The sequence below is a fragment of the Melanerpes formicivorus genome, unplaced genomic scaffold (assembly GCF_026170545.1).
Source record: "Melanerpes formicivorus ecotype bairdi unplaced genomic scaffold, bMelFor1.0.p_v2 SCAF_106, whole genome shotgun sequence".
NCBI classification, from domain to species: domain Eukaryota; kingdom Metazoa; phylum Chordata; class Aves; order Piciformes; family Picidae; genus Melanerpes; species Melanerpes formicivorus.
In genome coordinates, this window is record NW_027142458.1 from 40,342 (window position 1) to 63,481 (window position 23,140).

At 51.8% G+C, this 23,140-nt stretch overlaps 1 protein-coding gene across 3 annotated transcripts in view; it reads left to right on the forward strand.

Moving 5' to 3' along the window:
• The first annotated feature begins 4,372 nt into the window (after nt 1-4,372).
• The window catches only part of RIF1 (replication timing regulatory factor 1), a 52,825-nt gene continuing 34,057 nt past the window's right edge, over nt 4,373-23,140 (forward strand). For all 3 annotated transcript variants that reach the window (XM_068166791.1, XM_068166792.1, XM_068166793.1), the window contains exons 1-11: nt 4,373-4,580; nt 5,998-6,076; nt 7,769-7,865; nt 8,978-9,108; nt 10,463-10,557; nt 12,953-13,142; nt 16,347-16,439; nt 16,538-16,676; nt 20,444-20,595; nt 21,054-21,177; nt 22,802-22,975. In XM_068166791.1, coding sequence (XP_068022892.1) covers nt 4,474-4,580; nt 5,998-6,076; nt 7,769-7,865; nt 8,978-9,108; nt 10,463-10,557; nt 12,953-13,142; nt 16,347-16,439; nt 16,538-16,676; nt 20,444-20,595; nt 21,054-21,177; nt 22,802-22,975 — 1,381 coding nt within the window. In that variant the 5' untranslated portion in view covers nt 4,373-4,473. The remainder of the gene's footprint in view (nt 4,581-5,997; nt 6,077-7,768; nt 7,866-8,977; nt 9,109-10,462; nt 10,558-12,952; nt 13,143-16,346; nt 16,440-16,537; nt 16,677-20,443; nt 20,596-21,053; nt 21,178-22,801; nt 22,976-23,140) is intronic.

Below are 23,140 nucleotides of genomic sequence, written 5' to 3' on the forward strand. Positions count from 1 at the left end.
CATTTAGGTTGGAAAAGACTTTCAAGATCATCAAGTCCAACCATTAACCCTACTCTACCAAGTCCACCACTAAGCCATATCCCCAAACACCATGTCCTTTCCAACCTAACTCTCTGGTTCTATGACTGTGAAGTTCTCAGAAAGAGTTTTGCACATGAGGACCAGGAACTTAAGCTAATCAGACCCATCTTTGCTTTATTCTAATCATCAGTTCTTTATATTCTTTGATCTCTTCTTGTTGTATTGTTTCACTGTTTTACAAGGGCTCATAGGGACAGGGCAAGAGGAGACAGAGAGACTGAGGGAGTTGGGGCTGTTCAGTCTGGAGAAGAGAAGGCTCCCAGGTGACCTCATTGTGGCCTTCCAGTATCTGAAGGGGGCCTACAGGAAGGCTGGGGAGGGACTGCTCAGGCTCTCAGGTAGTGATAGGACTAGGGGGAATGGAATGAAGCTGGAGGTGGGGAGATTGAGGCTGGATGTGAGGAGGAAGTTCTTCCCCATGAGAGTGGTGAAGCCCTGGAATGGGTTGTCCAGGGAGGTGGTTGAGGACCTGTCCCTGGAGGTGTTTAAGCCCAGGCTGGCTGAGGCTCTGGCCAGCCTGATCTAGTGTGGGGTGTCCCTGCCCATGGCAGGGGGGTTGGAACTGGCTGATCCTTGTGGTCCCTTCCAACCCTGACTGATACTATGATACTATGAATTGATTGAAACTGGAAGGAGGGAGATTTAGACTGGGTATATGGAAGAAATTCTTTGCAGTGAAGGTGATGAGACACTGGAACAGGTTGCCCAGGGAGGATGTGGATGCCACCTCCCTGGAGGTGCTCAAGGCCAGCTTGGATGAGACCTTGAGCAACCTGGGCTGGTGGAAGGTGTCCCTGCCCACAGCAGGGGGGGTTGGAACTAGATGATCTTGAAGGTCCTTTCCAACTCAAACCATTCCCTGAATCTATGAATCTCCATAATCCTGCTTCCTGCTTGTGTTGGAGGTCGGTGTTGCAGCTAGCGCTGCAGCTTCTCCGTTTCCAGCACGTTGTTCACACTTCATGGGAGCACCAGGAAGCAAAGTTCCTACCCCTGCTTTAATGGGATCAAGTAGCAGCTCAAATCTGCTTTTTAATCCTGCCACCTCGTGGGCTGAGTAAACCACTTCATGTCCTCCCGTTATAAAAAGCCATCCCAGCTCTCCAGGAGCAGTCTGGGAGGAAGACAGATGGATCAGAACCAAAGGGTGTGCAGGAAATATCTGCCTGCCTGCCTGGAAATCCCCATGGAGCCAGGGGGCTGGTGCTGTGTGGGGAAGAGTTTCTTTCCACAATCATGGGATCATAGAATGGTAGGGGTTGGAAGGGACCCCTGGAGATCATCCAGTCCACCCCCCTGCCAAAGCAGGGTCACCTAGGGCAGGTCATATGCATCCAGGTGGGTTTTGAAAGTCTTCAGAGAAGGAAACTCCACAACCATTCTGGGCAGCCTGCTCCAGGGTTCACAATGAAGAATTTTCTCCTCATGTTGAGGTGCAACTTCCTGTGTTGCAGGTTGTACCTGTTGTTCCTTGTCCTGTCACTGGGCACCACCAAAAAGAGCCTGGCCCCTTCACCTTGACCCCCACCCCTCAGATATCTATAGACATTGATAAGATCCCCTCTCAGAACAGACACTCCAGTGTGGGTGACTGAGAAAGAAGGCCTCAGCTCTTTAGTGTGTCTGCTCAGACCTCCTTTTACCCCTCAGAAACCGAGTTCCTCCACACTTCAGATCTGCTGTCACCTCTGCTATTTCATGTTGCACCCATAAATGCTCAGAGGTGATTCACACATCCATCACCTGTCCCCACTTAGGGGCTTTACCACGAGGTGGGGTGGCCCATGAACAGTTAAATGCTAACATTTCCCACCCATAGGTGAATGTTGGGCAGTGCTTGGTGATGCAGCCAGGGTGGAAAGTGAAGACACTGAGCATTTTCTGTTGCACTTACTTTTCCCCACCAATCAGGGACCCCACATTTACTTGGGGAGCCTCCATTAAATGGCCAGAACACAAACCCCACAAACAACTGGAAGTGGCTGCAGAGCTACACATTTCCCACACAGATGGGAATGTTGGTCAGCACCTGGCCAAAGATGAGCCAGTTTGTGGTCAAGAAGGTCAACAGCATCCTGGCTTGGATCAGCAATTGCGTGGCCAGCAGGACCAGGGCAAGGATTGAGCTCCTCTGTTGGGTAGTGGTGAAGTCATACCTTGCATACAGAGCTCAGTTTTGGGCCCCTCACTGGTGAAAGGTTAAAAATTCAAACACACAAATCAACCAGACACAACATATTTCACAGGACCAAGCTTTGGGAAGAGAAAATAGGCTGAAATGCTCTGTGGAAGACAACCCAGCCTTCCAACAGGGAGGAGGAAAAAGAAACAAGGGAGGAACAAAGAGATGCCCCTGGCCATGTGCCCACAAGAACTGCTCAGGTTAGATCCTTTAGATGAACTGAGCTCGTTGTTACGTGCAAAGCACACCTCCAGGATTGAAGTTACCTAACTGAGTAAAAACCCCCTACTCACTGAGCAGCAGCAGCCCCATGCAAAGATACAGGCTGGGGTCAGAGTGGCTGAGAGCAGCCAGGCAGAAAGGGACCTGAGAGTACTGGTTGATGGTAGGCTGAAGATGAGCCTGCAGTGTGCCCAGGTGGCCAACAGCATCCTGGCCTGCATTAGGAACAGTGTGGCCAGCAGGAGCAGGGAGGTCATTCTGCCCTGTACTCAGCACTGGTTAGGCCACACCTTGAGTCCTGTGTCCAGTTCTGGGCTCCTCAGTTTAAGGACATTGAGACACTTGAAGGTGTCCAGAGAAGGGCAATGAGGCTGGGGAGGGGTCTGGAGCACAGCCCTGTGAGGAGAGGCTGAGGGAGCTGGGGTTGCTTAGCCTGCAGAAGAGGAGGCTCAGGGGAGACCTCATTGCTCTCTACAACTACCTGAAGGGAGGTTGTAGCCAGGAGGGGGTTGGTCTCTTCTCCCAGACAACCTGTGACAGAATTAGAGGACACAGTCTCAAGCTGTGCCAGGGAAAGTTAGGGGAGAGGTGAGGAGAAAGTTCTTCCCAGCAAGAGAGACTGGCCATTGGAATGTGCTGCCCAGGGAGGTGGTGGAGTCACCCTGGGGGTGTTCAAAGAAGGCTTGGATGTGGCACTTGGAGCCATGGTTTAGTTGTCATGAGGTGTTGGGTGACAGGTTGGACTTGATGATCCCTGAGGTCTTTTCCAACCTTATGGATGCTATGATTCAAAATGCACTGCACTTTTAAATCAAGGCAAACAAAGACTTGCCCAATAGTTATCAAGTAGGAGCATGCTTATACAGCAAGCAGGGGTGTTTGTGTATCCCTGAGAGCATAAATATACTATTTATCTGTGAGTACTTGTGCTAGCTTTGTAAATTGTTGTCTAGCACCCATCTCTGTGCAGAACTGGAATTAAACAATTGCTCTTTGCACACCAGGTAAAGAGCCCAGCTTTGGGGAAACATCACTACAAGGACATTGAGGTACTGGAGCATGTCCCAAGAAGGGCAATGAAGCTGGTGAAGGGTCTGGAGGACAGGTCTGTTGAGGAGCAGCTGAGGGTTGTTCAGCTCGAAGAGAAGGCTGAGGGGAGATTTCATTGCTCTCTACAACAGCCTGAAAGGAGGTTGGAGCCAGGTGGTGGTTGCCCCCTTCTCCTAAGGAACCTCAGGTTGTGCCAGGGGAGGTCTAGGTTGGACACAAGGAAAAATGTCTTCCCCGAAAGGGTTGTGAAGCCCTGGACGAAGCTGCCCAGGGCAGTGGTGGATCCCTGGAGGGGTTTCAAAGCTATTCAGGTGCGATGCTGAAGCCCACGGTGTAGTGGTGACCTGGCAGTGCTGGGTTAATGGTTGGACTCCACGACCTTGAACGCCTTTTCCAACCACACCGATTCTGTGATGTTAGGCTTTCACAGCACAGACCCCCACACTCAGGTGGGCTTAAGGAACGTCGGCTTCATGCCGGTAGGCTTCTGCAGAGCGGGGGTTCAACTGTAAGCACTGCCCGGCTCCAGGAGGCCTGGAGTTTATCTTCCAGCGAGCCACAAACGACCGGCAGGGCGCAGGGGGGGCGGCCGGCCCGACCCAACCGCCCCAGCCACGAGGCGCCCCCAGCTGCCGCCGCCGCCGCCGGCCAGGGACGCCTCCTCGCGCGCGCCGGCCGCCCGCCGCCGCCTCCACCAATCCGCGGCGCGGGGCGGCGCGCGCCGGGCGCGGGAACCCATCCATCGCTCGGCGCTCCGCCGCGCGACGTTCCCCGGCTCGGCCTCCGGGCGCCGCCTGCCCCCGCGCTGCCATTGGCTGGGCTGGCCGCAGCCCGGGCTCACGCGCCGCCAGTCCCGCCCGTCGCCATCTTAGCCCGGGAACGCGGTGAGGGGCGAGCGCCTCCTGGGCCGGCGGCTCCGCGCTGCCCCGCTCGCTACCATGAGCGCTTCCGCCGCCGCTTCCAGCCTGCAGCCCCTGCTGGAAACCCTGGAAGACTCGTCCGCTCCGCCGGCGGATCTCACCGACGCGCACCTCACCATCGTCAAGTGAGCGCCGGCCGCGATCGCCTCCTCTGGGGCAGCGCGAGGGGCGCGGGGAGGCCCGAGGCGATCGCGGCCCCCCCTCGGCCCGCGTGGCTCCCCGCGAGCTTGGAGGGGCGGGGGGGGAGGCGGCGCGCAGGCCGGGCCCGGGGGGCTCGGCCCGCGTGGTCAGGGGAGGGCGAGCCCCGGGGGACGGACGCGAAGCTTCTGCCCCCCGCTGGAGTTGGGGCGGCCGCGGAGGGGCTGCGTGGCCGCGGGAAGCGTGCCGGCCTGGGGGGGAGGAGGGAGGCTTTTCCGTGACCTCCTCATCCGCAGTGTTCTCCCCCCCTCGCATTTCCTGGGGCAGTGGCAGGGTGGTAGATGGAGGAATATTGACTGGGGAGATCGTAACTTTTTTTTGCGACTTGCATTCCAGCTTAGGTTTGTTGTGGGGTTGTTTTGTTTTTTGGGGGGGGGGGGTGGGGTTGGAGTGATCGTGCCTCGCTCACTTGCATTAGCGTCCGAAAGGTGCTGTTTGAGCCGTGAAGTTCTGCTGTTACCTGCAACTTCCCAATCTGCTCGCGTGCGCACGGTCTCTCTCCATCAGTACCTCCTCGAGTTCCTGGCTGTCCGTTTGGCGGCGACTGGAAAGTTGCAGCCGCCTAGGCAGCCGGCGGTGCTGAGCGCACCCCCCCGCAGGTCTGGCAGGTCGGAACTGCCAGGCAGTCCCTAACTCGCAGGCAGCATCAACACGGGATTGCCCGAGGCTGCCTTCTGCAGGGCGGCGCTTGGCGCGGTGGGGCTGCGCTGCGTGAAGCCCCTGGTTGAGGTTTGACGGGAGAAGGCGCAGGGTTGGTTGGGGGGGGGGGTTTCCTTTTTTCCTGCGTGGATCTTCGGAAACGTGCAAAGTCATCCCTGCCGCTTGTCAAACCAGAATTTTCCTGCTGCGAGGAGCCTGCATTCCACAGCTGCTTTAGGGGAGTGTAACTTCTTAAGCCCATCCAGCCCTGTGGAAAGTGTCGCTGATTGGGGTTGGGTTTATTGCAGCCTCTGGAAGTTTGTCTGAGCGACTCTATGATTTCTGCAGCAATCTGATGCGGTGATTCTAAGTTGACAAAACAAATCAAAGCCACCCAGGGTTGGGGGTTTTGTATGCTCCATAAAGCATTAAAAAGGCTCATTAATCACTTTGGTTTCTTCCCCCCTCGTGTAACAGGAGCTGTGTACTTTATAACTCCACGTTTTGCTGATGTGTCAAACTGAGTGGTGGCTTCGCTTCTGTAACTCCTTCGGTTTGGTGTGGTATTCCAGCTTGTTAAGGTGTTTTAGCTTGCTGGGGGAAGAAGTGCTTGTGTGTCAGCAAATGAGCTGTGCTTAGGGGATGTTAACAGCTCTGTCGGTCCCAGCACGTTTAACCTGTGGTTTCCTTTTCTGCTCCTTCAAGTCGCTTGACTGGCGAGGAAAGCAAACAGTTCACTGCAAACGTCAGGAAGCACTTTCCTCGGCTTTGCAAGGTGTTCAAGGTATGTCTTTTTGCTTTGATTTTCTGCATTTCAGGGGACAGAGATGAGATCATAGTATCATTCAGGGTTGGAAGGGACCACAAGGATCATCTAGATGAGGTGGCCAGAGTTACTGTAGGACGCAGGTTTGAGGTGGTTGAATAAGAGCTGTCGGAGCGAGTCCAAAAGGAGGGCCCCAAAGGTTATCCAAGGGCTGGAGCACCTCTGCTACAAGGACAGGCTGAGGGAGCTGGGGTTGTTCAGCCTGGAGAAGAGAAGGCTTCAGGGACACCTAATAATCAGCCTTCCAGTACCCAAAGGGGGCCTATATGAAGGATGCAGAGAGACTGTTTATAAAGGCCTGCAGTGACAGGACGAGGGGCAGTGGCTTCAAACTAAAGTGTGGATTTAGATTGGATGTTAGGAACAGGTTTGTTACCATGAGGGTAATGGAGCACTGGAACAGGTTGCCCTGGGAGATGGTTGGGGCCCCATCCCTGGAGATGTTCAAAGTGAGGCTTGACAGGGGTCTGGGCAACCTGATCTAGGGGAGGATGTCCCTGCTGACTGCAGAGGGGTTGGACCAGGGAGGTGGTTGGGGCCCCATCCCTGGAGGTGTTTAGGCCCAGGCTGGATGAGGCTTTGGCAGCCTGATCTAGTGTGGGGTGTCCCTGCCCATGGCAGGGGGGTTGGAACTAGATGATCCTTGTGGTCCCTTCCAACCCTGAATGATACTATGATACTATGATACTATGACTGGGTGGCATTTGGAGGCCCCTTCCAACACAGAGTCATTCTATGATTCTGTGTCCTTATAGCTACCTTCCAGTAGCTGAAGGGATCCTACAGGAAGGCTGGAGAGGGACTTTCATCAGGGTGTCTATCCACAGGACAAGGGGGAATGCTTTTAAGCTGAGGCAGAGTAGGTTTAAACTGGATCTTAGGAAGAAGTTCTTCAGTACATGGATGATGAGACTCTGGAACAGGTTGTCCAGGGAGGTTGTGGATGCCTCCTCCCTGGGGGTGTTCCAGGCCGGGCCATGAGCAGCCAAGTCTAGTTAAGAGGCATTCCTGCCCATGTCAGGGAGGTTGGAGTGGCTGATCTCTAAGGTTCCTTCTAACCTAAGCCATTGTAAGATTCCAAGCTGGTGATGTAGCAGTCAGTGTCTGTTGGCAAAATACAGCTTCAGAACTGCTACAGCAGGAAAACGGAATACAGGGTCTGGGATGTGTTCAGGCAGTGCTATGCAGTCCAAGCTGATCTGCCAGCTAGAAAGCATACAGTGTGTTGCCTCTGCCTTCAGAAAACAGTTTGGGGGTTTGGAATATGCAGCAGCTACAACATTTCTTCTGAAGATGAATGTAGAGCCCATTCCTAGCCACCTTTTTGCTCTTTGCTTTAAGGTGTTTAATAACAGCTGGCGAGTCAAGGGCCGGCACGTAAGCAAAGAAACAGAGAGCCTTAGATGTGTAGAACTTTAATCAGCAGAGATGTCTGCATTAGAGGGTGAAAATGCCTTGAGGAGCTCAGATTGATTTGAAGTGTGTGCAATCAGGGAGGGTTTTCCTACAAGGGTTCATTTGTCCTCAAGTGTTTTCTTTTGAGAGCTCTCCTCGTGCCGCAGGAGTGTCGATATCAACTTCACAGCTCCTCCTGTCAGCTGACAGTTTATCTCTTGTGTGCATTGTTGTGGTTTGTGTTTTTCCTTCCAGGCACATATTTCTAATCAAAACTCAGAGCTGAATAATGCAGCATTGCAGGCACTGGGATTCTGTGTTTTTAATTCAAGCATTGTATCTGAATTATCAGGTAAGCAAACCCAACCTCAGCGTGGATGCTGGAATGTGTGTGTGTGTGGGGGGTGTATATGTGTTCTCAGGCTCAGTTTTCCACTGTCTGCTTTCCTTAGCTTGCTTTGCACATCTACAATAATATCTATGTGGTCTCTTTCCTTTCCCCTGTATTGTTTTGAAACCATTTGACAAATGACAGACAATTGTGTTGGAGAATGCCAGGTTTCAGGAATGAAAACAGTGGAGAGTTAAGGAGGGAGGGCAAACCCCCATGTACTCTTGATAGAGGGAAAGAGTGTCTGGGAGTTTGTATCCTAGATAATGAGACCCTTTAAGGAAGCAGGCTTCATTAGCTTTGATTTTCAAGGGAATGCAGGGTTTCTCCATCTGTCTTCCCACTTGCATGCAAGTGATCTGTTGGCCTCATGCCTTGTTTTATTTCAGTAGTAAGCCTCTTGTTGCCTCAGTTACAGCTTTAAAAAGGCTTTCTGTCGGCCCTGAGATGAATTTATGGATGCCAGCACAGCAGGGAAGTTGACCAAAGTGCTGCTAAATTCCCTTGGAAATCCAAGATTGACCAAAGTGCTGCTAAATTCCCTTGGAAATCCAAGATTGACCAAAGTGCTGCTAAATTCACTGGAAATCCCAGAAGTTTGGAATGATTCAATGTTTAATCTGTACCATGAGTTGTTTGAGGTGAAATTGTCCTTCTGGTGTAATGGTTCCTTACAAAGGCACTGAGGATGTGCTACATTACTGATGTCCTGTATTGACACAGTTTGGGCTTTTGGGCCAAAAAGTTGTCTTCTCCTGGTTCTTTGGGACATTAACCTAAGAGAGCAGGTCTGGAGGAGGATCAGATGGGTAGAAAACCTCTGCTGTGAGCCCAGACTGAGAGAGTTTGGGTTGTTCAGCCTGAAGGAGAGATGGCTCCGGAGAGACCTTCTGGTGGCTTTTCAGTGCTCAATGGGGCCGATCAGAAAGCTGGGGGCAGACCTTTGAGCAGGGCCTGCTGTGCCAGGCCAAGTTCATCCTAAGAAAGGGAGATTGAGACTGACGAGAAGGAAGGCCTTTTTCCCCAGAGGGTCTGTTGAAGCAGATTGTGAGCGCTGTGTGTCGTGCTTTCAGCCGCTGAAATCCGAGACCTGCTGTCAGAGGTGACCAGCGTCGCCGTCAAAGCATCAGACAAAAACACTCGCACTCGGGCACTTTGGGTGATCTCTAAGCAGACATTTCCTTCTGAAATTGTTCAAAAGGAGGTAGGTTTCCTCACCCCTCTCTTTGGGTGACCTGCTTTCACAAGGCAAATGGGGGCTGGGGCGGTCTCTTTGTCACTCCCTACCCGGTAGCTTTTCGATCCAAAGGTTGCTTTCCGCTAGCTTGACAGCCAAGTGAAGGGCCAAGGTTCGGGGAAATACTTCAAGGGCAGCTAGGGGGAAAAGAGCCAACAAAGTGTTGCTTCCCTGTGAAGCAGAGAGAGTGATTGCCCATGGGAATGGCCTGTCTAGGGAGGTGGTAGAGTCACCATCATTGGAGGTGTTCAGGAGGAGACTTGCTGGGGTGCTTGGTGCCATGGGTTAGTTGTTTAGGTGGGTTGGACACGATCTTGAAGGTCTCTTCCAACCTGGTTTATTCTATTCCACTAAATACAAAAATCCCAGCATGATAGGCATTGGAAGGGACCTCTGGAGATCATCCACTCCAACCCCCCTGCTAAAGCAGGGGCACCCCCAGCAGCTTGCCCAGGATCGCAGTGGCCAGGTGCGATCCCTCCAGAGAAGGAGACTCCACAACCTCTCTGGGCAACCTGCTCCAGGCCTCCAGCACCCTCACACCAAACAAGTTACTCCTCATCTTCAGATGGAGCCTCCTGGCTTCCAGTTTGTGCCCACTGCCCTGTCCCTGGGCACCACTGACAAGAGTCTGGCCCTATTCCTATTCTGGAGCCCTATTACAAGAGGGATATGGAGGTGCTGGAGCGTGTCCAGAGAAGGGCCACAAGGATGATCAGAGGGCTGGAGCACCTCTCCTATGAGGACAGACTGAAGGAGTTGGGGCTGTTCAGTCTGGAGAAGAGAAGGCTCAGAGGTGACCTCATTGTGTCCTTCCAGGATCTGAAGGGGACCTACAAGAAGTCTGGGGAGGGACTGCTCAGGATCTCAGGTAGTGATAGGACTAGGGGGAATGGAATGAAGCTGGAGGTGGGGAGATTGAGGCTGGAGGTGAGGAGGAAGTTCTTCCCCATGAGAGTGGTGAAGCCCTGGAATGGGTTGTGCAGGGAGGTGGTTGGGGCCCTGTCCCTGGAGGTGTTTAAGCCCAGGCTGGCTGAGGCTCTGGGCAGCCTGATCTAGTGTGGGGTGTCCCTGCCCACGGCAGGGGGGTTGGAACTGGATGATCCTGGAGTTCCCTTCCAACCCTGACTGATACTATGATACTATGATGCTGTTGTCTTGCTCCTCACCCTTTAGATAGTGCTCCAGTTTGATCAGAGCTCTAACCTTAAAACTAAACCAACCCTAATCCAAACACATGCCTGGGAACCAAAATCTGCTAATTCCTGTCAGAAACACTTCTCTTTAGGTGCTCACTCAGATGTTGTTCTTCTCTCTTCAGGTGTCCAATATTATTTCTACCTTGGAAACAATCTTTACTAAAGGGGATTTGCAGTCTTCAGTGGTGGAGTATGAAGCCCTGAATGTTATTATACGGTATGTTCCCTGCAAGGTTCAGTTGTTTGGTGTTTTGGTGCTTGGTCTTTTGGGGCAACACTTGAAACCAAATCTTTGTGACATTAAATGCACTAAAGAAAAGGAAAATGTGAGTTTAAGCCCAGGCTGGCTGAGGCTCTGGGCAGCCTGATCTAGTGTGGGGTGTCCCTGCCCATGGCAGGGGGGTTGGAACTAGCTGATCCTTGTGGTCCCTTCCAGCCCTGACTGATGCTATGATACTATGCTCTTTGAAGTGTTGAATGAGTTGAAACCTTTTCCCCCAGTGTTTTGCTTTACAGACAGTAGGAGAGAGTGAAACTGTGTCAGCTGATAACTTTCTCTCTCTTTGCAAGTGGTTTCTCTTGAACCAATGATAACATTTAATTGTGTCCCAGAGTGGTCAATATTCAGCTCTACCTTCTTTGCTTTCCATTTTAATGCCTGCCTAGGAATTAGTTGCAGAGCCTTGGGCACTTCCAAGTCATATTCTTGCATTCTAGCTTTTGTTTTCCCCATCTCTCTGGCTGAGAAGCACAGATGCTTGGGGTTCATCTTAAAGCCTGTGTGTGGTGCTTCACAAATTCTACTGCAGTGTTTCTCTCAGCCTTCTGTTTAATTACAAAGGGAGCTTTTCAGGGCCAGTAGTAAGAATGTGATGGGGTTTTTTGTGTGTGTGTCAGTACTAGAATAGTCAGAATTTAGCTTTGCTTAGTGCCAGTTGAACTTCTTAGCCAATATGTTGAATCACAGAATGGTAGGGATTGGCAAGGATCTCTGGAGATCATCAAGTCCAACCCTCCTGCCAAGGCAGCTTCATCTAGAGAAGGTCACACAGGAACATGCCCAGGAGTTGATCCATCTTTACTTTCTATGTATTACACTTTTCATCTGGTTTGAACTGCAAATTCCCTCTAAAGTGAGGTAGCAGAGAGGTTGAGCATTACAATTTGCTCTGCATTTAGCAGTTTCTTGTCTGGCAATTCCTCTTGCAAACCTGAGCTTCACTGGGCTGTTGTTTCTGGGAAATGATGTACCAAGAGCAAGAGTTGGACCTGACCAGACTCTCCAAACAGAGGGTCTCAGGATGATTGATGGCAGTAGTAAGACAAAACTTGTTCAGAAGTCTGCCTGCTGACAGATGGGATGGAAAAATCTTCTAAGCATGGCTTGTCCTCTGGTTTTCAGAAAATCTCTTGGAAGACAGCAGTGTTCCTCAATATAGCAAACCCTTCTGGTTCCTCCAGGCTGATCTGAATATTTGCTGGGAGCTCCCATCCCTGAAAGCCTTTCTGTCTTCTGTGTGGGATGCTATAAACATAGTGCACAGAGTGACAAACTATTTCCCAACAGCTTGGTGACAGAGGGGTGAGATAAGAACACTCAGCTGGCCTAGTGTATGTTGAATCTGTGCAATCCTGTGCTGCTTCAGGGCTTGAGTTCTTCAGGAGCAGCATTTGTTGTTTGTGGCTCAGAGAGCCTGTGGGAGCTGCTCTGGGGCTGCTCAGAACACAGCAGGGCAGGTTGGTGACCAAACTGTGTACTTAGTCACTTGTGAGGAAGTGACAGTTTGTGCAGGCTCTCAGTTCAGCTCTTTTGACCAAAAACTTGTGGTAGAGAGGACAGCTAGAAATGTCAGCCTGCTCTGCTTTTGGAGGAGCAGGAGCAGGGAAGTGATTGCACCCCTCTGCTCAGCACTGTGGGCACCTTGAGTGCTGGGTTCAGTTCTGGGCCACTCACTCCAAGAAGGATATTGAAGGGCTGGAGTGTGTCCAGAGAAGGGCAACAAAGCTGGGGAAGGGTCTGGAGAGCAGGGCTGGTGAGGAGCAGCTGAGGGCATTGGAGTTGTTTAGTGTGGAGAAGAGGAGGCTGAGGGGAGACCTCATTGCTCTTTCCAGCTCCCCAAAAGGAGGCTGGAGCCAGATGGAGGTTGGTCTCTTCTCCCTAACAAAAAGTGATAGGATGAGAGGAATCAGCCTTGAGTTGCACCAGGGGAGTTTTAGGCTGGACAATAGAAATTGTTTCTACACTGAAAGGGTTCTCAAACTGCAACAGACTTCTTGAGGAACTGGTTGAATCCCCATCTCTGGAGGTGTTTAAAAGAGGCAGAGATGTGGTGCTGAGGGTCATGGTTGAGCACCAGACTTGGTGGAGTTAGCAAATGGTTGGACTTCATGCCCTTAAAGATCTTTTCCCACCAAAACCATTCTGTGATTTTTAAGTTTTATGTCAAATAAACTTTCAGCATTGCAGCTGTGAGTGAAGTGTCACCATTGCTTGGAAGAGTAAGAGATAAAATGCTTTGAAATGTTTCCCTGCCAATGTGTTGCTGTTAGAGCCTTTGTTACTGTGGTTTGTAACACTGGGGTGATTTGTTTCTTTTCTGTTTTAAATCTAGCTTAGTGGAGCAAACTCCAGCCCAGATGGGAGAAGAAGCTGTGAGGTGGGCAAAGCTGATCATTCCCCTGGTTGTCCATTCCACTCACAAGGTGCAGTTGAGAGGTGCCACTGCCCTGGAGATGGGCATGCCCCTGCTGCTCCAGAAACAGCAGGAGGTGGCTGCTGTCACCGAGCACCTGATGACCACAGTAAGTGGAAATGCTGCCTTCTGGTGAATTGTTGGGTGCTTGGAGGGGTTTTGCATTGTATTCTCAGTATAGGTAGTGAGTTGACAGCAGCTTAGCAGCAGTTTGGACAGCAAAATTGAGTGGAACAGCAACTGATGTGGTTTACCTGGAGCTGAGCAAAGCCTTTGACACTGTCCCGCACCACAGCCTGGTCTCCAGGCTGGTGACACATGGGTTTGATGGGTGACCACTAGATGGATAAGGAACTGGCTTGATGGCTGCACCCAAAGAGTGGCTGTCAATGGCTCCATGTCCCAGTGGAGGGCAGGGACAGGCAGAGTCCCTCAGGGATCAGTCCTGGGACCAGGCTTGTTCCACATCTTTGTGGGTGCCATGGGCAGTGGCATTGAGTGCACCCTCAGCAAGTTTGCTGATGACACCAAGCTGTGTGGTGCAGCAGACAGGCTGGAGGGAAGGGAGGCCATCCAGAGGGACCTGGACAGGCTGGAGAGGTGGGCACAAGCCAACCTCAGGAGGTTCAACAAGAGCAAGGGCAGGGTCCTGCAGCTGGGTCGAGGCAATGCCAGGCACAAATGCAGGCTGGGCAGGGACTGGCTGGAAAGCAGCCCTGAGGAGAGAGACTTGGGGGTGCTGGTGGACAAAAAGCTCACCAGGAGCTCTCAGTGTGCACTTGCAGCCCAGAAAGCCAACCAGATCCTGGGCTGCATCAGGAGAAGTGTGGCCAGCAGGTCAAGGGAGGTGATCCTCCCCCTCTGCTCAGCTGTGCTGAGACCCCACCTGGAGTACTGCCTCCAGTTCTGGAGCCCCTATGACAAGAGGGATCTGGAGGTGCTGGAAGGTGTCCAGAGAAGGGCCAGGAGGATGAGCAGAGGGCTGGAGCTGCTCTGCTGTGAGGACAGACTGAAGGAGTTGGGGCTGTTCAGTCTGGAGAAGAGAAGGCTCTGAGGTGACCTCATTGTGGCCTTCCAGGATCTGAAGGGGGCTACAGGAAGGCTGGGGAGGGACTGCTCAGGCTCTCAGGTAGTGATAGGACTAGGGGGAATGGAATGAAGCTGGAGGTGGGGAGATTCAGGCTGGAGGTGAGGAGGAAGTTCTTCCCCATGAGAGTGGTGAAGCCCTGGAATGGGTTGTCCAGGGAGGTGGTTGGGGCCCTGTCCCTGGAGGTGTTTAAGCCCAGGCTGGCTGAGGCTCTGTCCAGCCTGATCTAGTGTGGGGTGTCCCTGCCCATGGCAGGGGGGTTGGAACTAGCTGATCCTTGTGGTCCCTTCCAACCCTGACTGGTACTATGATGCTATGATAAATACAGGGCCAGCTGAGTTCTGACCAGCAGTGGTTAGGAAAACAACTTGTCCTTTTAAATGACCTGTCTTGATAGGATTAATCCACATCATTAAACTTCTGTTGTCTCTTGGAGATGATGTGCTCTCTGCATGTCAAGGTTTAAACCCAGTTGACAATAAGCACCACACAGCCACCTGCTTCCTCCCTCCCCCTGCTCAGTGGGAGGAGGAGGAGAATCAAAGGGAGAAAAGTAAACTTCATGGGTTAGGAACAAGTTCCATAGCTGAAATAAAATACACTAATGGTAATTAAGAGGAAGATAACAAAAAGAAGTGAAACCCAGCAGGTGTTGCAGTGTAGTTGATCACCTGTCCCCAAGCAGCAGTCAGCTCCCCTGGCCAGCTCCCCCCCAGCTGACAGGCATGACATCCTGTGGTATGGAATATCCCATGGGCTGGTTCCTGGCTGCTCTCCCTCCAGGCTTTTCTGTGAAGCTCCTGGCTGGCAGAGCACAGGGAAATGAGCAATCCTTGGCTTCAGATAAGTCCTGCTTAGCAACAGCTAAAACATCAGCATGTTATCAACATCATCCTCCTGCTAAGTCCAAAGCACAGCACTGTGGCAGCTGCTAGGGAGAAGTTAACTTTATCCTGGCTGAGAGCAGGGCACTGAGCTAGAATCAGCAGGAATGGAAATGGATGTCAGAGGCCTGAGAGTGAAGATGGAGACAGGAGAGCTCATTTGAGTACCTTAGCATTTTCCATGACTACTAAGTTTCCTCATCCTGTTCAGCAGGAGTCCCTCTTGGTCTTCTTGATGAAACTTTCATGTTCTCCCTCACTTCCAGAGCTCATTTATTATGCCTTACTCACTGCTGCTGCTCACAAACAGGTGGTTTGTTTAGGGTCACAGTGTGGTTTGTATTGAATTACAGACACTAGAGAACTTAAGGACACAGGTTTGGATTTGTTGGTTCCTGCTATTCTCACAGAATCACAGAGTGTCAGGCTTGGAAGGGACCTCAAGGATCAGCCAGTTCCAACCCCCCTGCCATGGGCAGGGACACCTCACACTGCAGCAGGTTGCTCACAGCCACATCCAGCCTGGCTGCAAACACCTCCAGGCATGAGGCTTCCACCACCTCCCTGGGCAACCTGTGCCAGTCTCTCACCACCCTCATGGGGAACAACTTCTTCCTCACAGCCAATCTCAATCTACCCATTGCTAGTTTTGTTCCATTCCCCCCACTCCTATCACTCCCTGACACCCTCAAAAGTCCCTCCCCAGCTTTCTTGGAGCCCCCTTCAGATCCTGGAAGGACACAGTGAGGTCTCCTCAGAGCCTTCTCTTCTCCAGACTGCACAGCCCCAACTCCCTCAGTCTGTCCTCATAGCAGAGCAGCTCCAGCCCTCTGCTCATCCTCATGGCCCTTCTCTGGACACCTTCCAGCACCTCCAGCTCCTTCCTGTGCTAGGGGCTCCAGAACTGGACACAGTGCTCCAGGTGTGGTCTCACCAGAGTGGAGCAGAGTGGGAGAATCACCTCCCTGACCTGCTGGCTCTGCTTCTCTTGCTGCAGCCCAGGCTCTGCTTGGCTCTCTGGGCTGCAGGTGCTCGCTGCTGGCTCCTGTTGAGCTTCTCATCCCGCAGCACCCCCAAGTCCTTTCTTCAGGGCTGCTCTCAAGCCAGTCCCAGCCCAGCCTACACTGGTGCTTGGCCTTGCCCTGACCCAGCTGCACTCATTAAAACCAACCCAAACTGGACTAATTTAATGAGATGGTAGCAACATTCACCTGATTTACCAGCAGATAGGCTAAGGTACAGCAAGGTGGCACAGTTCCAGGCTGGTTGTGTCTGCAGAGAGCAGTTTGCAGAGCACTTTGAACATGTCTCTTGCAGCAGTGGTGTTTCTTTCTGCCTGCAGAAGCTGATTTCAGAGCTGCAGAAGCTGTTCTCTACCAAAAACGAAACTTACGTCTTGAAGTTGTGGCCTCTCTTTGTCAAACTGCTTGGAAAGGTAAGCAAGGAAAAAGTGTTCCCATGCTGGGTCTTGGAAGGAGGGGGGATTTTTCTGAGTGCCAGCAGTGTCTTCATCCTGAATTCCTTCATCCTCAGGCTCTGCACCGTAGTGGCAGCTTCATCAACTCCTTGCTGCAGCTGGAGGAGCTGGGCTTTCGTAGCGGCTCGCCAGTGGTAAAGAAAATAGCCTTCATTGCATGGAAGAGCCTGATAGACAACTTTGCTCTCAATCCAGGTAGATCAACAAAGTTGAACCCCAGTTGTTTTGACTGCTTTTGACAGAAGTGGAAGGGAATGCTCTGCCTAGTGGTCAGTGTGACGGTGCGTGCCGCTGGATGTACGCAGAGCCTCCCTCTGGCGTAGCCAGAGTGGTGCAGAGCTGTCTGGAGTGCTGTCTGCTCTGGGCATATGCCATGTCTTTATTGGTGATCTGGGTGAGGGCATGGAGTCCATCAGCAGTGCATTTGCAGGTGACACCAAGCTGGGGGCAGGAATTGATCTGCTGGAGAGAGGCTCTGCAGAGGGACCTCGACAGGCTGGACAGATGGGCAGAGTCCAAGGGCAGGAGATTGAACACATCCAAGTGCCAGGTTCTGCACATTGGCCACAACAACCCCAGGCAGTGCTACAGGCTGGGGTCAGAGTGGCTGAGAGCAGCCAGGTAGAGAGGGACCTGGGGGGGCTGGTTGATGGTAGGCTGAACATGAGCCTGCAGTGTGCCCAGACAGCCAGGAGGGCCAATGGCATCCTGGCCTGCATCAGGAACAGTGTGGCCAGCAGGAGCAGGGAAGTCATTCTGCCCTGAACTCTGCACTGGTTAGGCCACACCTTGAGTCCTGTGTCCAGTTCTGGGCCCTCTGAGTTTAAGAAAGATGTCGAGGTGCTGGAAGGTGTCCAGAGAAGGGCAATGAGGCTGGGGAGGGGTCTGGAGCACAGCCCTGTGAGGAGAGGCTGAGGGAGCTGGGGTTGCTTAGCCTGGAGGAGAGGAGGCTCAGGGGAGACCTTCTTGCTCTCTCCAACTCCCTGAAGGGAGGTTGTAGCCAGGAGGGGGTTGGTCTCTTCTCCCAGGCAACCAGCACCAGAACAAGAGGACACAGTCTCAAGCTGTGCCAGGGGAGGTTTAGGCTGGGTGTTAGGAAGAAGTTCTTCCCAGCAAGAGAAATTGGCCATTGGAACGTGTTGCCCAGGGAGGTGGTGGAGTTTCATCATCACTGGAAGAGCCTGGCTGAGGCACTTGGTGCCATGGTTTAGTTGATGAGATGGTGTTGGGTGATAGGTTGGACTTGATCATCTCAAAGTTCTCTTCCAACCTGGTTAATTCTATTCTATTCATATACAGCAGTAAAATTCAAGATACTGGGTCTTTAGGGTGACTCTGTAAGGAAAATCACAGTTTGATCAGTCATTCTTTCTTAATTTTTCTGCTCAGAGACATCTCTTTGATAAGCTGTTTTGTGGTGCTTTAGTTGATTCACAGCAATCAAATAGAGACTGAAACATTCTGTTGGTCTTGGGTTTGACTCTGTGGATTGATTGGAGAGGGGCAGTGCTTCAGGATTCCACAAGTGTTTGAACAGAGTCACCAAGGTTGGAAGAGACTTCAAAGATCACCAAGTCCAACCTGTCACCACAGACCTCCTGCCTAAACCAGCATTGCTTTAGAGTTGCTTAAGTGTAACTGAGACTTGACCAAGTCTTTTAAGTCTTTGCTGAACCCCACTCTTCCTTACTGAAGAGAAAGCTAACTGTGTGGTGTTCCTTAGCTCAGCTGCATTTGTCAATTGAGTTTGGGTCTTTTTTGGTCCTTTGTTGTAACCATTGAAGGAGAGAAGGGTCCAGGGAGACCTTAGAGCAGCTTTCCAAGCTTTGAAGTGATCACCAGGAGAGCTGGAAACAGACTTTTTACAGAGGCATGGGCTGACAGAACCAGGGGGTGATGGCTTCAAACTGAAAGAAGCTGGATTTACATGAGACATTAGCTGGAAACTCTTCCCCATGAGGGTGGTGAGGCCCTGGAGCAGGTTGTCCTGAGGAGCTGTGGAGGCTCCAGGCCTGCAAGCATTAGTGGCCATGTTGGATGAGGCATTGAGCAACCTGGTCTAGCAGGTTTCCCAGCCTGTAGCAGGGGGCTGGAACAAGATGATCTGGAAGGTCCCTTCCAACCCAAACCATTCTCTGATTGTTCCTTGGAATAGTTCATTAATTTAATCAGGAGATAAAACTCTTCTGACCAGAGGAACACCAGGACTGGTGTTCACTGTGCAAGCCCAAGCATGGCTACTAAAGCAGCTGTCAGTTCTCCTTTACCAGTCTGAAGCAGACAGATTCTGATGCTGCTGAGCTGGCTAAAAGCCTTTTTTTCCCTCTTTGAACACTTGTGTAGGCTTGGGCAAACTTCTGTCCAGGCATGCCATGCAACTTCTCCCTCAGTGAGACAGGAAATGATTGTTTGTGGCCTCAAAACGCTGCTACTTCAGAGCAGTCATTCTCATCCAGTGCTAATGCACACAGATGTGAAGTGTTGGGTTCTCTTTCCCTGTGGCAGTTAGGACTCTGACCATAGCAAGAGTGCACTCCCTGCTTTTTATGTTAGTTTCCTGAGGTCGTTTGCCTGGAGCTGAGCAAAGCCTTTGATGCTGTCCCGCACCACATCCTGGTCTCCAGGCTGGTGACACATGGGTGTGGTGGGTGACCACTAGATGGATAAGGAACTGGCTTGATGGCTGCACCCAGAGAGTGGCTGTCAATGGCTCCATGTCCCAGTGGAGGCCAGGGACAGGCAGAGTCCCTCAGGGATCAGTCCTGGGACCAGGCTTGTTCAACATCTTTGTGGGTGCCATGGACAGTGGCACTGAGTGCACCCTCAGCAAGTTTGCTGATGACACCAAGCTGTGTGGTGCAGCAGACAGGCTGGAGGGAAGGGAGGCCATCCAGAGGGACCTGGACAGGCTGGAGAGGTGGGCACAAGCCAACCTCATGAGGTTCAACAAGAGCAAGGGCAGGGTCCTGCAGCTGGGTCGAGGCAATCCCAGGCACAAATCCAGGCTGGGCAGTGACTGGCTGGAAAGCAGCCCTGAGGAGAGAGACTTGGGGGTGCTGGTGGACAAAAAGCTCAACAGGAGCTCTCAGTGTGCACTTGCAGCCCGCAAAGCCAATCAGATCCTGGGCTGCATCAGGAGAAGTGTGGCCAGCAGGGCAAGGGAGGTGATCCTCTCCCTCTACTCAGCTCTGCTGAGACCCCACCTGGAGTACTGCCTCCAGTTCTGGAGCCCCTATTACAAGAGGGATCTGGAGGTGCTGGAAGAAAAAGGCCAGAGAAAGGCCATGAGGATGAGCAGAGGGCTGGAGCTGCTCTGCTGTGAGGACAGACTGAAGGAGTTGGGGCTGTTCAGTCTGGAGAAGAGAAGGCTCAGAGGTGACCTCATTGTGGCCTTCCAGGATCTGAAGGGGGCTACAGGAAGGCTGGGGAGGGACTGCTCAGGCTCTCAGGTAGTGATAGGACTAGGAGGAATGGAGTGAATCTGGAGGTGGGGAGATTCAGGCTGGAGGTGAGGAGGAAGTTCTTCCCCATGAGAGTGGTGGAGCCCTGGAATGGGTTGTCCAGGGAGGTGGTTGAGGCCCTGTCCCTGGAGGTGTTTAAGCCCAGGCTGGCTGAGGCTCTGGGCAGCCTGATGTAGTGTGGGGTGTCCCTGCCCATGGCAGGGGGGTTGGAACTAGCTGATCCTCGTGGTCCCTTCCAACCCTGACTGATACTATGATAGTTCATGTCAGCATTGGTAATGGAAAGAAATACTTGGTGTTTGCAGGGCTTCAGATTGCAGTCAGAGCAGTAGAATGGCTTGGGGGTTGCTTTACTGTGATTTTAGGTTGAGTTTGAAGCTAAAATATTTCATGATGAAACCAAATTGTTGCAAAGCTTTCCATGGCTGTAGCTGTGTGGTCAGATAATCCTGTTGCTGAATAATCTGCTTTTTGGGGTGGGTTTTCTTGTTGTTCTTCAAGATATCCTCTGCAGTGCTAAAAGGCTGAAGCTGCTCATGCAACCCCTGAGTTCCATCCATGTGAGAACAGAGGCACTGGCACTGACCAAACTGGAAGTCTGGTGGTACTTACTCATGAGGCTGGGGCCTCAGCTGCCTGCCAACTTTGAACAGGTAACACAGCTGGAAGTGGAGCAACATTCACTGTGCAAGTGTCTGCTTTGGGAGGTCTGGGGGAGGAAAACACACTGAAAAGAGGAGGAAGTGCTGGGAGGCACAGAGGGAAAAATGCTTCCAAGTATCTCAGCACTACTTATCTCATAACTGCAACAAAACAATGTTTCTGTTAGCCTGCTGAATTTCTTTGAACTTCAGGCTGAGGAGGAAAGAAAATTACCTTTTTAGTCTAGTTGGATCATTCTAAGATGAGTTTTTGTTTCCCTGCTTCCAGTTCCTGCATCAAGGTGGGTTATCTTCTGGAGCATCTTACAAACACTAACCAGAAATACCCAGAAGTTGAATCATTGATGCTGTGAGCAGCATTCCAGTCTCCCTGCTGGCCTGAAACCGCCTTTTCTTTGTGGCTTAGGGCTTGTCACACCTGTTCTCACTGAGGTTTGGTGTCTTTGCAGGTTTGTGTGCCATTAATCCAAAGTACTCTCAGTCTAGATCCTTCTGCTGCTGCGCTGCAAGGAACTCCCTCACGTGTGCCAGCCAACCAAAGCTTAGCTCCAGCAACCCCTGCACAGAAATCAGGTATTAAAGCATCAGCCTATTTCCAACTCTCTGCTAGGTTCAGGAAGTTACCTGTGCCATTTCAACCTGTTTATGCTCTTTGATTTGCTGTATTTTGTTACTGAAAAGAGGCATTTTTCTGCAGGCTCTTGGGGAGCTCAGAGGTAGTGTCTTGCACTGGGTCAGATCAGGCTGTTGCAGTCAGTAGTGCAAGCTGACAGCATTGTGCTTACCAAGTTGTGTGCTGAGGACTGGGTTTTGTGTCCTGAGATGTGCTCTTCCTTGCAAGGAGGCTCTTGGTTGGAATTGAGAGTCCCACCAGCATACTGGGGGTTGGAATGGACCTCTTATTCTGTTTCTACCAGTGGTTTATTTTGCAGCAGGTGGAGGCAGAGCTTTTTAGCCTGTGAAAGGAGCTAAGATCTGCATTGTCAGTTAGCTATTGTTAGGGGATTCAGTTGGAGGCTTTTCACATCATCAGAATCCCAGCATGCTGGGGTTGGAAGGGACCTCTGGAGATCATCCAGTCCAACTCCCCTGCTACACCAGGGGCACCCACAGCAGCTTGCCCAGCAGCACAATGCCCAGCTGGGATTGGAAGCTCTCTGGGGGAGACTCCACAACCTCTCTGGGCAGCCTGCTCCAGGCCTCCAGCACCCTCACACCAAACAGTTTTCTCCTCATCTTCAGCTGGAACCTCCTGGGTTCAAGTTTGTGCCCAATACCCCTTGTCCTGTCCCTGGGCACCACTGACAAGAGTCTGGCCCCAGCCTTTTGTCCCCCACAGCTCCTTTAGCTCTTGCTGAGCATTGCTCAGATCCCCTCTGGGGCTGCTCTTCTCCAGGCTCAAGAACCTCAGGGCTCTCAGCCTTTCCTCCTCACAGAGATGCTCCAATCCCCTCAGCACCTTCATAGCCTCCACTGGACTCAATCCAGCAGTTCTCTGTCTCTCTTGAACTTGGGAGCACAGAACTGGACCCAGGACTCCAGCCTGGACTATGGCAGAGTAGTGGGGGAGGAAAACTTCCCTTGTCCTGCTGGCCACACTCTTCTTCATGCACCCCAGGTGGTCATTGGCCTTCTTGGGCAGGAGGGCACCCTGCTGGGTTTTTTTTGTGTGTGTTCCTGTCTGTGCTATTTATGTTTGTCAGTTTTACTTGTTAAGCCTCTAGCTTCTGCCTGAACAGTAACCCACTGATCACATCACATCAACAGCTTTGGTACTTCAAACACTTCTGCAGCTCATGTAGGTGAGATTTCATATCTATAAATGCCTGACCTGAGGAGCTGCCTCTTTCCTCTCTGTAAGGGAAGCTTCACAAGCTGTGGAATTCTAGGCTGCTAGTCTCATCATTGTGAAGGCTGCTAGTCTCATCATTGTGAAGGCTTTAATGGCCAAAGTAAGGTCTGGTGCCTGAGACTTTGCAGTCTTTGGGAGATATTTATCCTTTCGGAGGAGATGGGGATCTCTTTGATGCTAAACCTTCCTGAATTAGGAGCACAACCTGCCTGTTAGAGATCCTTTTTCTAGCCAGTGCTGTACTGGGACTTGTTCCTCCTTACTAACTTTTGGTCTGTTGGATCTTTCCTCTCACATGATTGCTGGTGTGATATGAGCCTCTTTTTTTTGTGTCCCCTCCCTTAGGTCCTTACTCCTTTGCAACCCCTGCCACACCAAGGATGAACTTGAATTCCAGCACAGCAGGGCTGGTGGCCATTCCTTCCATCCAGCTGCTGGGAATTGAAATGCTGCTTCACTTCCTGATGGGGCCAGAAGTTTTAGATTTTGCTAAGCAAAACAAAGTTGTGCTCAGTTTAGGTATGTGCTTTCCTGGTCTGCTCTCACATCAGATGTCATTACCAATGTTGGTAGACTTGGGAGGGGGAAATCACAGAACCAACCCAAACCCAAAGCTGTGCTCAGTTTAGGTGTGTGCTTTCCTGGTCTGCTCTCACATCAGATGTCATTACCAATGTTACAGTC